We start from the raw sequence: 17,469 nt of genomic DNA, 5'->3' as shown, positions 1-17,469 counted from the left end.
TATATATATATACATATACACGACGGGCTTCTTTTCAGTTTCCGTCTACTAAATCCTCTCACAAGGCTTTGGTCGGCCCGAAGCTATAGTAGTAGACACTTGCCCGAGGTGCCATGCAGTGGGACTGAACCTGGAACCATGTGGTTCGTAAGCAAGCTACTTACCACACAGCCACTCCTACGCCTCAGTGTAAATTTGCATGAATATTCATATTCGTAATTTCCTTGTTACTATTTGATGTTAACATTTCTTGACATTGTGATTGATCACTCTATGCTTTCAAAGAGCTCTGGAATGAAAAATATTTACTTGGAAATCATTTACTTAAAAAACAGGTAAGGGTTAGTGATAGGAAAAGCACTCATCTGTAAAATCCTGCTTCGAAATCAATTTCTATTCAAGCCATGCAAGCATGGAAAAATTACACATTGAATGAATGAATCAACAGAAGCTTCTTGTATTCTTAACTAAAATTTCTATCTCAGGTATTTGCTGGTTTGATAACTCTTCGTAAAATCTGCAACCATCCTGATATCAGCACAGGAGGTCCACGGGTTTACATTGGAGACGACATAGAAGAGGATGAGACTCTTGATTTTGGCTACTGGCGCAGATCAGGAAAGATGATTGTCATTAAGGGTCTCTTGCGTCTTTGGAAACAGCAAGGTCATCGAACATTATTATTTTCCCAAAGCAAAGTAGTAAGTATATATTTTATTTTTTTATTTGTTTCAATTGTTAGACTGTGACCATGTTGGGGCAACACCTTGAATAATTTTTAGTTGAATGAATTAATGCCACTACTAATCTTTTTTTTTTGAAGTCTGATACTTATTCTATTGGTCTCTTTTGCCAAACCACTAAATTACGGGGATGTAAACGCACCAAAACTTGTTATCAAGCAGTGGTGAGAGACAAACACAGACACAAAGGCACACACACACACACGATGGGCTTCTTTCAGTTTCCACCTACCAAATCCATTCATAAGGCTTTGGTTGGCTTGAGGCTGTAGAAGACATTTGCTCAAGGGTGCCACACAGTATGACTGAACTCGGAAAATGAACATTAAATGATAACTGGTGCATGTTTATTCCTTTGTAGCAAAATGATGTATGTACACCCATCTCTGTTTTAAAACAATTTTACTACTTTCTTTGGGTTTTTTTTTTTCGACATATAATACAATTTTTGAAAAGGTGCTACTGGAACCAAGCTTCTTACCACACAGCCACAACCACACCTACTTGTTTATGTTATTATCAAAAGTTGCTCTTTTTTCTGTTAAATGAACACTGAACTTCCTCTGTTATAAATTCAGTAGAGAGATGTTTCTATATGCCCTATAAAGCATTGATAATAAGGATGCTCTGTATGTGATTTGATTCTCAACTGAATCATTTTTCTTAACTTTGTTCTCAGACCTTTCTCTGACAGGGACAAATGATTCCTGTCACTTTATCATCATCATCAGCAGCAACAGCAGCATTGTTGTAATATCCACTTTTCCATGCTTGCATGGGTCAGATGGAGTTTATTGGGGTAAATTTTTTATGGCTGGATGCCTTTCCTGTTGTCAATCCTGACCTGTTTTCAAGTAAGGCAATATTTCCTCCTTAGCTGGACTTGATTTTGCAGGATATTGGATATAAATGATATTCATTGACAAACAATCACATGATGTCAAGATAAGGAGACACAAACATTTCCACACACACGTGACTGTTATTTTTTCAGTTCCCATCTCACAAGGCTTTGGACTGCCTGAGGTTATAATACAAAACACTTGCCCAAGGTGTCATGCTGTGGGAGTGAACCTGGGACCAGGTGGCTGGGAAGCAAACTTCTTAATCACACAGCCATGTCTGCGCCCACTTGCTGTGCATCATTTACATTATTTGAAATTTGGCACAAGCAAAATCAATGACCCAGTCTTCAGCAATGTTACTGTCTTTATTTTTATTTGTTGTTGTTAATCTCCATGTCAGCCATGGTAGTTCAGTGATAAAAGGCTTTCCAGTCATGATCATCCCATCTGTTTAGCAATGTGTACAATATATGCAACTACATCATCCAAAGTGGGAGAATCTCAAGCAGACAAATATGATGTCTGGTAGCATAGCTGAGTGGGGGTGGGAGTTAGGTGATGCTTTTATGGGAGCAGCAATTTTGGGTCTGCTGTATAAGCCTGTAAAGGAGGTGGGGTGAGACAGGCTGGGAAAACTGAAGGGCTGCTCTTGGTGGTAGATACTCTAGCTATGCCACTAACCATGTTTTCAAAAAAACTATATTAGTGGAATTTTTCTTTGTTTTTTTTTTTTAAATTTTTTTTTTTTAATGAGAAGACAAAATAGAGTTTGTAATTAAATAATTCCTTATATGCAAAAAATGTTAGAAGTACAATATTCATTTGGTTGTTTCCTATTTAGTCTTCACTGTTCTCACCACTAGTGGGGGTGGTCTGGCTATCCTTATGTGAAACAATGATGTAAAGCAGTGTTCCGCAATCAGTATGCTGCAACACATTGGTGTGGCACAAGATGATGCTAGGTGTGCCGTGATGTAACCTGAATATAATTTTTTCCCTGTGCTTTTAGTTATATTTTTAGTTCAGATATGTGCCATTGAATTTTGAGAAGAATATAAGTGTACCACAATTGAAAAATGTTATGGAGCACTGATCTAAAGTATCCTATTTAAGATTTTAGAGTATGGTTTGAGGGAGATTTAGTTGCTATTTCTAGCATGTCTAGTGATCACATTGAGGCTTCTTCATTAACTTTGTTTTTGTTCAGTACTCTGAATTAATTTAATTTGTTTAAATGAAAAATAGGTACCACATGCACTTCCTGGTTGATAGGATAGGCTAACATTAAAAAGAAAAGGAGACACACAAGCTATGGGAAAATGGATAAATGAGAGTGAAAATTACTGAAATCTTTTTTCATCTTTTGTCACTTTTCAGCATTAATTTTCATTTCCCAAAGCTATAAGCAGTAATTTTCCCAGTTTCTCTTGTACATTTTCACATGTCTTGTTTCTTTTCTTTATTAAAGAAAGACACATACATTGAAGGACTAAAATGATTTTCATGTAATTTTAAATTAGAGTAATGTTTTTTCATATGACGACAGTTGTGTCAAGAAGTGATGATCACTAATTGTGGAGGGAATCTGTGGAAGAAATATACCCAGGAAGACATAGAACAAGGCAAGGCACACACACGACTGCATTGAACTCAATGCAGCCCTGCAGTTCATTGGATCCTCTTGGATCACCCCACCCATGTCAATATGGAAGGTTGATGCTATTTGGACATATATAAATATATTGTCGTTTTTAACATCCACTTTTCCATGCTTGCTCAGGTTGGATAAAGTTTACTGAGGCAGATTTTCTCTGGTTGGATGGCCAGACGTTTTCACAGGGTTTTGAAAATGAAGGACATTTATTTACAGCAATCATGTGATGTCATGACAAGAGACACAAATATACACAAAAAGCATCCACTACACTCTCTGAGTGGTTGGCGTTAGGAAGGGCATCCAGCTGTAGAAACTCTGCCAAATTAGATTGGAGCCTGGTGTAGCCATCCGGTTGCACCAGTCCTCAGTCAAATCGTCCAACCCATGCTAGCATGGAAAGCGGATGTTAAACGATGATGATGATGATGATACATACATTCCTTTATCTTTTATACTTTTCAGCCTTTAGGCTGTGACCATGCTGGAGTATCTCACATACACACACACACAACAGAATCTGGCATACCAGAGGACTGCACCAAGTTCTGATATCTGCTTTAGTATAGTTTCTATAGATGGATGCCCTTTGTAATGCCAACCACTTTACAGAGTGTTTTGGGTGCTTTTTTACATGGTACCAGCACTAGTCAGATCACCAAACAACTTGCAAGACAAAACCCCTCGAATGATTGGGAAGTAGATTTAAGTGAGGTAGCTTTATGCCAGGTGATGAGAGGTTAAAGTTTGATAGTGAAACTGGAACAGCTATCTTGCTGTAAGGGAGACACATGGTTACCCCAGTTGGCAAAGAGAGAAGATGGTGGTGAAGACTAAAGTCCTGTTTTCTTTATTTCTTGCAGATGTTAGATATCTTTGAAGGTTTTTGCAAAAATAACAACTACTCCTACATAAGAATGGATGGAACGACAGCAATCTCTGCCAGGCAACCCCTTATTACTCGTTACAATGAAGTAAGTTAATGATTTTCACTAGAAAGTTTAAGGAGTAAAAAAATGAAAATAAATTAATATATTAAGCATTTTGTATTAAGCATTATCTGTGTCTTTTACCTTGTACATGTTTTCTTTTGGTCCTGGGACTATGGCCATGCTGGTGCTGTTTTGAAGAATTTTAGTTGAAAAATTGACCCCAGTACTTATGTTTCTTTTTAAAGTTTGATACTTATTCTATTGATCACTTTTGTTAAACTGCTAAGTTATGGCAATGTAAACAAACCAACACTGGTTGTGAAGCAGTGGTGGGTGTAATGACAGACACCAAGACACACATAGACATAGAAACACACACACACACACACACACACTCTCACATGCAACAGCAACAGGCTTCCACACAGTTTCTATCTGTCAGATTCTCTCACGAGGCATTAATCAGCTCAGTGCTAGGGTAGAAAACACTTGCCCAAGGTGCCACACAATGGAACTAAGCCTGAAACCATATGATTACAAAGTGAGGTTCTTAACCTCACAGCCATGCCTGCATCTATGAGCTGTATTATAAAAAGTTGTTTTCTTTAGAAATATTTTTACTGTATTCTCTAATTTATCTCATTAGGAAGAAAAAAATAGTCAATGATTGTATGTTTAACAAATCCACTTATATTTTAGATTATTAAAAAAAATAGGAGTTACATATTCAATATTTGTTAACAAGCCACCAATAAATTCTTCTTTCAGGACAGTTCTATTTATATATTTCTCTTAACAACAAGAGTTGGAGGACTAGGTGTAAATTTGACTGGCGCCAACCGTATTATTATCTATGATCCAGACTGGAACCCAAGCACTGACACGCAAGCCCGTGAACGTGCTTGGAGAATTGGACAGAAAAAGCAAGTCACAATATATAGGTTGCTTACATCAGGTACCATCGAAGAAAAAATTTACCACAGGTATGTTAATGCTGGTTCATGTTTTTTTTACTAATGATTAATTTTAAAAGCATTTTTATTTGTTCTCGTGTTAATGAAATTTTATTGTTTTTTTTCTTTTTACATGCTTTTCTCACTGCTAGCATGATGGGTGGGATGACTATAATACGAGGGGGTGCTGAAAAGATCCTGGCTTTGGGTAAAAGAAAATACAGGAGAATCAGTTAATTATGATTTTATTCGATATCTTCCCCTCTCAGATTCGCACACTTATTACAGTGGTCCTTCAGTTTTTCTAATTCCTGCTACCATTAAAGCCAGGATATGCTGCCCCCAGTAAATTTGTTGAAAGGTGGGTGTTTGTTGCAAGGATGGCCAGAGTGACTGGACCTACTAAGTACTTGTTGAGCACTAGGGTAAGTGTAATCAACTAGCCCCCACCCCCAAAATTTCAGGCCTTGTGCTTAGAGTAGTAAGGATTATTATTATTATTATTATTATTATTATTATTATTATTATTATTATTATTATTAAGTGGTGAGCTTGTTGAATCTTTAGCATGTTGGCCAACATGGTTAATGACATTTCTTCCAGCCTTATGCTCTGAGTTCAAATCCCGCAGAGGTCAACTTTACCTTTCATCCTTTGAGGGTTGATTAAATAAGTACTGCCCTTGTGGCAAAATTTGAAACCATTATTATTATTATTATTATTATTATTTCCTTTTTCTTTTTGTAAATTATAGACAAATTTTTAAACAATTTCTGAGTAACCGAGTCCTGAAAGATCCAAAACAACGACGGTTCTTTAAATCTAATGAACTTCATGAACTTTTTACACTAACTGATGATGGAACTAATGGAACCGAAACTGGTGCCATGTTTGCTGGAACTGGCTCCGAAGTTGATATTAAGCCTAAAAAGCCAAATCGATTTGATCTCTTAAAACAGAATGAGGATTCTGTGAATTTTGAACTGAGTAATAAACAAAAAGAGAAAATGAGAAAATTAGTGAAGAAACTGAGCCAGAAAATAGAGAAGTCCAAGTTAGAGGCAGCTAACAAGCAAAATGCTTCTGATTCAAAAGAGAAAAATTCTGAAGGTGAGATAATGAATGGTAATGTGGCAGATCAAGATGAAATTGTTTCTGACCAAACTGATAAGGTTTCAGACCATAACAAAAACAGTGAAATGGTTCCACTCAGTATTCATCATCGACATACTGAAGCAGATATTCAACCTGGAACCAGTTATGACTCAGATACTTCGAAAGAACACAGAAAAAGAAAACATGAAAGACACAAAAGCAAACATGAAAAACACAAAAGCAAACGGAAAAAACAAAAAGATATTTGTAAGTGTGTTTTTCTTTTTCAGATTATACTGTATGTTTAGTTTCCATTTGTTTAGTTTATGATGGAGAAGATGGGAAGTGGAATGAAGTCTAGTAATGATGGTCAGACAATCATAATCATAATTGTTGTTCTTGTTTTAATGTCCATCTTTCCATGCTCATATGGATCACACAGAATTTGTTGTGAGAAATTTTCTGCAATGGAATGCCCTTCCTGTCACCAACACTCACCTTCACCTGTTTCCAAGTAGGGTAATATATTTTTCCACGGCCAAACATGTTTCCATGGAGGATTGGTTTCAAAGGGTACTGTTAGTATGATAGTGACACTTATTGTATTGTTTACAATAATTACATAATGTAAAGACAAAAAGACTCCAATTCACACTGAATTATATATATATATTTACAAAGAGTGTTTGGAGCAAGGCACTTAATTTCACATGAAAATCAAACCCCCAACCTTATGGTTGTGAACCCAACACTAACCACTTGGCCATAAGCCAATTATTATTTGATATTTTTTTTTGTTATTTAGTTCTATTTTCGTTCTATGTTTGTATTTAAAACAATCATGTATTTATTAATTTAGATTGTGATGGTGAGGTGATTTCTAATTTGGTGAAGAAATCTGCTTACAAATGTGCAGTTGATGATCCTGAAGACAAAACAAATGACAAGGAACTAAATAATATGATGGATGATTATGTGTTGCAGAAACTTTTCAAAAAATCAGGTAAATAATTACTGTATTTGGTAGCATAAAAGACACATGGGCATATCAGATGCTGCCTGATTTCAGCACTGCATATTCAGGAAAAGGCGTTTTTAGTGCATTACAGCTTATGGAAACCAAACTTTGCATATGGGGTCCAGAGTGATTTTTTTTTTTACTTTAGTAAAAAAAAAAAAAAAATGTGTGTCTTATATGCCATAAAATATGGTACTTCTCACTGTTCATTTATATTCATTTCTCCCAGTTAGCATCATTTGAAAGTTCTGAAATAATTACTTTTTATGTCTGTGTGAATTCTTGAAGTATTTGTATTGATGCATCTCAGTTCTTCTTAATCCTTTCGATGCTAACCAACCTACACTACCTATAGTTCCAATACAAAACCATCCATTTTAAAAGCGTTTTGATTTAAATTAAATTCTTCCATGATAATTTTATGTGAGAATATTTTGTTCAGTTATGTTCCAAACACCACTTTAGTAGTGATTTCAAATTTTGGTGCAAGGTCAGCAATTTCAAGGGTCGGGGTAAGTCGATTACATCAGCCCCAGTGCTCAACTGGTATTTATTTTATTGACCCTGAAAGAGTGAAAGGCAAGATTGATTTAGGCAGAATAAACATCACTTTAATATTAATTGCTTGTCTAAGAATTGTTACTGTGCTGGGCAAAATGCTTAGCATCATTTCATGTACTCTTTTACTTGTTTCAGTCATTTGACTGTGGCCATGCTGGAGCACCACCTTTAGTCGAAGAAATCAACCCTAGGACTTATTCGTTGTAAGCCTAGTACTTATTCTATCGGTCTCTTTTGCCGAACTGCTAAGTTATGGGGATGTAAACACACCAGCATCGGTTGTCAAACGATGTTGGGGGACAAATACAGACACACAAACACACACACGACGGGCTTCTTTCAGTTTCCGTCTACCAAATCCACTCACAAGGCTTTTGTCGGCCTGAGGCTATAGTAGAAGACACTTGCCCAAGGTGCCATGCAGTGGGACTGAACCCAGAACCCAGAACCATGTGGTTGGTAAGCAAGCTACTTACCACACAGCCACTCCTGTCTTAATGTTCTGAGTTCAAATTCCGCCAAAATCGACTTTGCTTTTCATCCTTTCAAGGTCGCTAAAATAAGTACCAGTTGATTACTGGGGTCAATGTTATTGATTTTCCCCTTCTCTCAAAAATGCTGGCCTTCTGTAAAAATGTGAAACCAATATTAATTGCTTGAGTTAATGTTATTGTTTAGTCTCAGAATCAACCTTGGTAGCAACGATTCTGATGTGGATGGTGTTAATGATCAATGATTTGTAATTAAATTTCTTTTTTCCTCATTAGGTGTCCACAGTGCGCTAAAACATGATACAGTCATGGATTCGTCACAAGCAGATTATCTGCTGGTTGAATCAGAAGCGAATAGAGTTGCTAAACAAGCAATGAATGCATTGAAACTTTCCAGGCAGCGGTGTAACAGGGCAACCTCCGGAATACCAACATGGACTGGGAGCCATGGAGGCAACAAAATGAATATGCCAAAGTATGTCTTCCACACTTTTTCCCTTTTTTTCCTTCTTTTAGCAATTATGTTAATAGGTGCAGGCTTGGCTGTCTGATTAAGGAGTTCTCTTTGCAAACATATGGTTTCGGGTTCAGTCCCACCGCACAACACCTTGAGCACGTGTCTTCTACTATAGCACCAGGCCTAATAATGCCTTGTGAGTGAATTTGGTAACTGGAAACTGTCTGGAAGCCTGTCACGTCAGGGCGATAAAATATGCATCAGTTGAGCACTGGGGTCAATGTAATCGGCTTACCCCCCTCCCCCCCAATTGCTGGCCTTGTGCCAAAATCTGAGACCAATATGATAAACATTTGTTATTAGATTATATCTAACAACTATTTTATATTCATCTCATTGTTATTGTTGATGTTAATACCTATTAGCTTTGCTGGTAGAATCATTAGCACACCAGGTTAAATGCTTAGTAACATTTTGTCCGTCTTTACGTTTTGAGTTCAAATTCTGCCAAGGTCGACTTTGCCTTTCATCCTTTCAGGGTCGATAAAAATAAGTACCAGTTGAATACTGGCGTCGATGTAATCAACTTAACCCACCAACCTGAAATTGCTGGCCTTGTGCCAGAATTTGAAACCAATATCTATTAACTTTGTTTTCATATATCTCTTTGTACATATACATGTGTGTGTGTGTGTGTAAACACATAATATTATATCTATTTTAAATCAATTTCTTATTACAGACCCAAATTTGGCCAGAAAAAGAACTCATTATTATTAGAGGATGCACATAAACCTAAGAGTCCAGCCAAACAAATTCCCACTAATGTAAGGAACTATTTAAATTCTCCATTTGTGAATTCCATTTGTAATCAGTGTAGATATTCAAATTCCTTTGTTTATAATTCTTTGCGTAAGCATTTACTCATATCCTTAGCTGTAAAATTGTATGTCCCTTTTAAATAATCTTCTATTTTAATATTTTCTTTAATTAAGGTTTTATTTGTTGATTTTACATTGTTTTACATCTTTTATACCATCAAATATGGTAAGTTTGTTAATTTTTGAAAGGGAAATAAAAAATTAAAAAATCTATTTTGATATTTCAGGCAACTGCGAAGGAAACACCAGCACACTTTGATGGCCATGTTTCTGGTAATAAATATTTAAATAAGAAAACATCTGATGACTCATCGTTGTCTCCTATGACTTCTCAGGAACTATTGACACGTATGAAAGCCAGAAAAGCCTTAATAGACAGTTCTGTTGATGATGATGATGTTGCAAGTGCTGTTGACATTGAATTTATTTCTGACATACGTAACTTTATTGCATTCCAATGTAACATCAATGGAGAAGCAACGACTGAGGAACTCATAAAAGAATTCAAACCTAAAATACCTGTCAGTGATTCAGCTAAATTTAAAGCAATGCTTAAAGAAATATGTAACTTTAATAGGAAAAATGGAATTGGCTTTTGGAGACTTAAACAAGACTTTCGATGAATTATCAACTTTGTTGCAAAAAGGAAATAATAATTTAATCATTTTCTCAATTTGGTCAAATATTTTTGGTCAGAAACTGTTATTAATTTAACACCTCAAAAATTGACATTAAAAGTTCTTATTCTGCCTTGTTGAAGAAAATGAATTTTATCTTTGAATATAGCAATATTTAATTTTTTCACTTTAGTGAATGGTCGTTGGGATTAAAAATAGAAAGCTCTCAAAGATGAGATAAAATGTGAGGAATACTTAAGGGAAAACTGACAAATATTAATGAAAAATCTTTCAATGGTCGCCTCTAATCAAGGTTCTAGATATTTCAAAGGTTTATTCAAATATTCAACATACAAGTTGAATTATGAAACAGACTGTGTTGTTTTATGTTACACATGGAAGCAAGGACAAAACAAAAGTATCTCATCGTTAGTTGCACTGTTAAAAGGACAGGTTTATGTCACAAAATAATGAAGAAAACTAAGGGAAATGAACAGAATGCTGTTAATGAAAAAATATGAAATATTCAAGAAACTGTATGTGAAAGCAGGATGATGTGATAAGAACATATACGTATAAAGTGGGCCATCAAAAATACAAATGGTGCTTGGTAAGTACATTCTAGAGTGGTTATACATACCAAAGAATAATCTATACACCTTCTCCTTGACTTACAACCTATGTGACTACTGACCATCTGCATTTATGACCACAAAAAATAAATTAAAAAATAAATAAATAAATAGCAAATAGATTTTTGGACGTTGGGCAGCTGCACATATGATCACTATGGCAGCATCTTGGCAATGCAGGCCTCCCTCAGACCCAAGCTCACTCAGTCACTGTCCTTCACTCAGTCACTTTCAAGCATCAGTTGCGTTTGAATGAAAATAGTGCAGCGCTATTTGTGTGGCAAGTTTTCTACAGCCGGATGCCCTTCCTGCCACCAACCCCCACCTGTTGCCAAACGAGGTAGTGTTGAAAAATATAAATCCGACATATGACCCGATCGACTTACAACCTGTCAGTTGGAGCGGAGCTTGGTTGTAAGTCAAGGAGAAGGTGTACTTATTTTTGAGATTAGAGAAGCAAATCATGACTTCTATTTCTGTAAATTATGCATAATTTCAATTACGTAACTCAATCTAGCTTTTTTTCACAATTTATGTTTTATCATAACTATGTCTTTCATATGGCCTATCATCATCATAAAATCTCAATAATCTAAAGCTATTCTACTTTTTTTGTTATTTACATTGATGCTTATTGCTTTTGATATTTCAGATGGCTTCAAGAAATACAGTGGCTGAGCAGATAACAGTAATAGATTTACGAGGATAGGGAATGCCTGTCACGTCACAAGCATATTGCATCACATCCTTGAATTGGTAAAATGAATATCAATAATATACAGGAGTTGAGCAGATCAACAACACAAAAATCTGTCTTCTTTTACAAACTTGTCCTTGAACTAAAGAAAGATCTCAAAAGGAAATTTCCTTTTCATGCTGCAGTTTAATTTCTGTTTGTTGATTGGTTGAGAGTGAAGTGTTTGAGTTATCAAATAGAATAAGAAAATCTGATGGTGTAAGTAAGATTAGAGACAAAATGTCTAAGTGAAATTAGGGCAACCAAAATGGATGCTAAATCATAACAGTATCTACTACACTATTTTTTTAACGAAAATTTATATCAATAGTAAGGAAGAACAAGACAGCTGGACCTTTTCTACCCTTTACAACTGTCTTCTGTTAAACAAACCAGTAATTGAGAAGAGGAATGTTTTTGTTGAATGGTCTGCACTCAAGGTTTTAAGTCATTCTAATGAAATAAATGATAGTACCCCTGATTCAGTCTTGTACAGTGAATCACCTCCAAGACGTGTTGGCTGTAATTGTAGCAAAGAAAAGTCTCATGTGTATATGCTGAATCTGTGAGGACAGTGCATAGGCACTATGCAATACAGAATATAGTCAAGCTAAAAACAGATATGATAACATAGAAGGGAATATTGTTGTAATGATTATTTTAAATAGAATGTTATTTATTGTTAACCAACATGGCATGTTGTTGTTGTTAAGCCCCTGATTAGCTTAGTTGAGCTGGTTTTTGATAAAAGGTGTTTCAGTTTCTTCTGCTAGGGTAAGTCAAAAATCATACACACTCTTGTTTCTGTAATTTATTAAAACAAAAGCAAGAGTCGAACAATTATATCATTTTTCAACATAGTCTCCTTGCTTTTTGATGCAATTCTTCCAGTGGTCCACAAGCTTGCTTATTTCTTTGGAGAAGGTTTACGGCTGGTTGTGCAGCCATTTATGCATCGGTTTCTATGCTTCTTAGTCCATAGCAAATCAACGACCTTGTAAAGGATATTTGAGTGGTTTAAAGAGGTGATAGTTGGAAGGGTTGAAATCTGGGCTGTGAGCAATGCGTTCCGGTAACTTGAAACCCAATTTTTCAGTGGTTTCAGTGGTGTGGGTGTGCATTGTCATACACCCATCTCACGCACACTTTCTGGAAGTGGATGGTTTTGTATACAAAACCGTGACTAATTTGCAGAGAACATACTGCTTCATCAGTAGTCACTTGTTAGTTCATCAGAACCATCTCTTGAGCTTGTTGAATCTTCATCGTCATTGTGCTTCATACCTGTCTGGCTATTTTTACACTTCTCACTCCACTTATACATACATCTGCATGATAGAGTGCTGTCCTTATATTGTGCTGAAAGCCTACTATGAATTTCAGCCCCTGACACACCTTCAGACCAGAAAAATTGGATCACTGATGATCTCTGTTCTTCCTTGTTTCTGTAATTAGCATACAAAACTACATCAGTACATCAAATTTGAGAACAATTAGAACAAAATTAAGAAAATAGAAAACTGTGACAGCAGCAGAAAAGATCCCTAATTTCACTTACCTTAATGAACTTAGAAAAGGTTAGCCTTGTATCTAAAGAACAAATTGTTATTGTCTTGTCATACTGCATTTATCCAAGTGAAACCATAGTACATGTGATCTCATATATTTATAAACTTCATTCAACATTGAACTAGTAACCACCTTAAATAAACTTAATCATTATATAAAACATGCAGTCCCTACAACAACATTAGAGAAATCATTACTTTCACATTTCCTGCAAATGAATTGTTTTGATTGCTTTCATTCTTTTATATTTCATTATCTTTTACCTGTTTCTGTCATTGGACTGCTACCATGAGGGGTCACTACCGCCATGCTGGGGCACTGCCTTGAAAGTTTTAGTCGAACAAATCAACTCCGGGACTTATTTCTTAAAGCCTGGCACTTATTCTGTCAGTCTCTTTTGCTGAACTGCTAAGTTGTGGGGATGTTGTCAAGTGGTGGTGGGGGGGACAAACAGACACACACACACGACAAGCTTCTTTCAGTTTCCATCTACGAAATCCACTCACAAGGCTTTGGTTGGTCCGAGGTTACAGGCTATAGTAGAAGACACTTGCCTAAGGTGCCATGCAGTGGGGCTGAACCTGGAACCATATGGTTAGAAAGTAAGCTTCTTACGACAGTGTCATACCTGCACCATTATCCACTAATTGCACTTAATACCATTAATTACCATTTGTTCCTGTATCAGTAATTAATAGATTCACTCCAAACTTCAGAGACTGAATCTACATTATGTTCACTTTCAATATTTATGGCAGGTATTATTTCATTTGATCTGTATCAACTGGTTTATTCTGTTCACCCTTAAGAATCACAGCTGTGTTATTTCCTACTTGACATATAAATTCAACTTCTTGTGGTTCTTCTGCATTGAGATCAAACTAGAGCTGCAATCTTCATAAGACATTGTTAGTGGTTATCATATTTGTTTATCCATTGAAGCAGATGAACTAAGAAGTCATTGTGCACAAGAGGTTGTCTGATAACTCAAAAAACATGCAATATGAATATTGCACTAATAGAACCTTTACTTTATGACTATGCTTTTAAATCCATTTATTACTTATTTTTTAATAACTTTACCTTTTAGCATTCAAACCAACCATATCGAACCCAAATATTCTATGTGTTTTGTGTTCAAACTGACTAGATCAGGCCTCTCACGGCTATCCTGCAATATCATTCCGAAAGTAAGCAAATGCGTCATCATAATCTCAAAGCTACAAGATAGTGCATGATTAATTCAAAATAATGTGAATAAATACACATTATATTTGACAATAATCTGGATGCTAAATGGTTAAATGACTTTTGAATGCAATTATTGCTTCGATTATTATTATTAAAAATCCTTTTTAATATGCCCGATGAAACATGATTAATTGACAGTATCCAATCTTATATTTTTACATTGTGTCAATTTTTTCAAGATGATTCAAAGAATCATCATCATCATCATCATGATGTTCATTCCAACCAACATTTTTAATAAATTCTAACTGTGATAATGCATCAACATGTGGTATTTGAAATCCCTTTATATATTTCATAATTGGATTCTGTTATTTGTCAAGTCCATCTTAAAGTATGCACAGATGTTACTTTTGGTAAACAGCAAATTTTGTTTAAAAAATAAATTCTAATAGCCTATAATACAAAACAAAAAACAAGCAGAAAATTCTCTACTCTTCAAATATGCCATACAATCTCCATGGCTTCCCTTTCCAAATTTTAGTATCTTGTTTCTTGTTTCAGTTGTGGTTAGTACTGGATGTCTGTTTTGTGAAAGTATTCTTGATATAACCTTTTCACTTGTATTAGTCTTTTTAGTAATTTCTTTTGTAACATCATTAATCTGGACAACTGGCTCCGATACCAACACCAGTTTTATGTGCTCAGATGTTCTTTACTATTGGACTTGCAACAAAAGTGGGACACCATGTATAAGAAGTGATGCAAGTAGTGATATGCAGTCTGGATAAGGATCACTGTATCTGCAACAGAAATTGAGGGGCCCAAGAAAGATTGATTGCTTCTTTTCTTTTTCTTTTTTTGTACTTTTTACATTCATAATTCTTTTCTGGCCACCTAGAATGTACATCAGCAAGTATTGTGAATAGTCCTAAATAAGCACGATCCTTAGACACATCATCGTCGTTTAACGTCTGCTTCCCATGCTAGCATGGGTTGGACGATTTGACTGAGGACTGGTGAAACCAGATGGCTACACCAGGCTCCAGTCTGATTTGGCAGAGTTTCTACAGCTGGATGCCCTTCCTAACGCCAACCACTCCGAGCATTTATAATTTTTTTTTAGGCCACGTGTGTGCTGTGAAGTAATTCCGTTTTAAATCTAGAACATGCTGGGTGTTTAAATATCGTTCCACATCTTCACAGTAAGCTGGTTACCATGCTTCGAATTTCAACCAATTCCTTGTTACCTTTGTTCCACAATGTACATCATCATGTATACCTTTCATCATTAAGGTTCTCAAGTAGATTAGTAGAACAATTCATTCTTCATTACAGACAATATCATCTTCAAAATGCTTTTTACCTAGGGATTATTCATCAGGTTGCCAACAATCCTGTTCATTTTCTCTTATCACAATAATCATAGCTGGCAGCAACCATTATCTCAGGATAACCTAATGGATCATCTTGAAATGGCCGTGTTTTGATTCCAGATTTACTTTCTAGTTTGATGCATAAAATATTCATTTGGTCATTGCCAACTTTTAACGATTCTACAACTGCCAGAATGAAGTACAACAATTTATGACAAGAATTTGTATCTTCTTTTATGGGTTACATAATAATCAAGTAAGATAACTCTGATTGTCTTGATTCAGTTTTAATCCATGTGAAAGACATGTCCACCTTAAAAGAGCCAGTGATTTTTTAAAACTGGGTCTTTTAGATAAACCTCTTTTGAATCCAACTTAACGGAATAAGTCATGTCAGAAAGTTAGGTAACTGAAATAATAGTGCTAAATTGAACACCTTGTGGTATTTAGTTATATTCTGAGCCCAGATCCTACTAGGATCCAATTTCCTCTCCAACCGTCCAGGGTTGATAAAATAAATACTTGGCATATAATACATTCATAAACTACAAATATATGGAGTTTAGGACATGTGTGGTTTCATTGTGCCTGGCCAAATGAATAACATACAACCAACAGTAAGTACAGAGGAGAAGTATCTGTTATAATCTGACCAAGTCCACATTACTCAGATTCCATGTAATGGAGAGAGTGCAGTATGTCCAGACGATCATACTGCATCCCATGCTTTTACATTACAGGATTGCTTGTCAAACTGTAGTATGGTCTCCATTTAGGCAAAGACCTGGTATAAGAGAAGCTGGATATGTGGGGCACACCTCATTGTTTGGTTGACTACCAGCATGTCGAAGGACTGATGAATCCAGGTTGACAACAAAAGCCAGGAAGGAGGCCTTATGATAATGTTTCTCTTGAATTATTTCTGACTAGTTTTCTCATTTTTCTCTCACACATTTTTTTTTAAGTGTAAATTATTTTTAACTAGTTTCCTTATTTTTCTCTCACTCTCATATTTTTTTAAGTGTTCATAGATCCTTATAGAATTACTTAATTTTTCTTTATATTTGTTTGAATTCTTGGATGGCTGTCATTATATAATTCGTTTTTGTATAAACTTATCCAGCTTGGTTGATTGTCAGTTAATATGAGGTGAGTTGGCAGAATCGTTAGCATGCCAGACAAAATGCTTAGCAGCATTTCATCCATCTTTACATTCTGAGTTCAAATTCCGCTAAGGTTGACTTTGCTTTTGATCCTTCCAGGGTTGATAAAACAAGTATCATTTGAATACTGGGGTCAATGTAATCGACCTTTCCCTTCCCTGAAATTGCTGGCCTTGTGTCAAAATTTGAAACCAATTAATATGTGGTGAATATTATACAACACTTAATAGAGCATATGAATTAATTCTATATTAGAATTATTTTATTTGTAACCTTGAATAATGATGGTGACTAATGATAATTATCACATACATGCAGCTCTCAAATACTTAAATAGTTCACTAAATGCTCTCGTGAAATATAATTCTACAGAGTATAAAGTAAATGTTGGATTTACTTTGTGTGTGTGTGTGTATGCTCATTTATTTGTAAAAATTCTTACTGCATTTTAATAAAATATTTACATTTTCTTTTTTTAAATCATTTAAGTCATGCTAGCTAATTAACAAGTGTAATAATGATGTAAATAAAAAATTCTTTCATAACTTACTTAAA

At 35.4% G+C, this 17,469-nt stretch overlaps 1 protein-coding gene across 1 annotated transcript in view; it reads left to right on the top strand.

Annotated features, from left to right (window-relative positions):
• Positions 1-17,469, top strand: part of LOC106872459 (DNA excision repair protein ERCC-6) — a 37,951-nt gene extending 20,482 nt beyond the window's left edge. The window contains exons 14-22 of the mRNA XM_052967680.1: positions 486-701; positions 4,106-4,216; positions 4,943-5,157; positions 5,882-6,489; positions 7,082-7,225; positions 8,569-8,767; positions 9,492-9,576; positions 9,858-10,857; positions 11,532-17,469. Coding sequence (XP_052823640.1) covers positions 486-701; positions 4,106-4,216; positions 4,943-5,157; positions 5,882-6,489; positions 7,082-7,225; positions 8,569-8,767; positions 9,492-9,576; positions 9,858-10,253 — 1,974 coding nt within the window. The 3' untranslated portion in view covers positions 10,254-10,857; positions 11,532-17,469. The remainder of the gene's footprint in view (positions 1-485; positions 702-4,105; positions 4,217-4,942; positions 5,158-5,881; positions 6,490-7,081; positions 7,226-8,568; positions 8,768-9,491; positions 9,577-9,857; positions 10,858-11,531) is intronic.

The sequence above is a fragment of the Octopus bimaculoides genome, chromosome 4, assembly GCF_001194135.2.
Source record: "Octopus bimaculoides isolate UCB-OBI-ISO-001 chromosome 4, ASM119413v2, whole genome shotgun sequence".
Lineage (NCBI taxonomy): Eukaryota > Metazoa > Mollusca > Cephalopoda > Octopoda > Octopodidae > Octopus > Octopus bimaculoides.
Note: the sequence above shows the minus strand (reverse complement) of the source record. Positions and strands in the feature narration are given on the sequence as shown.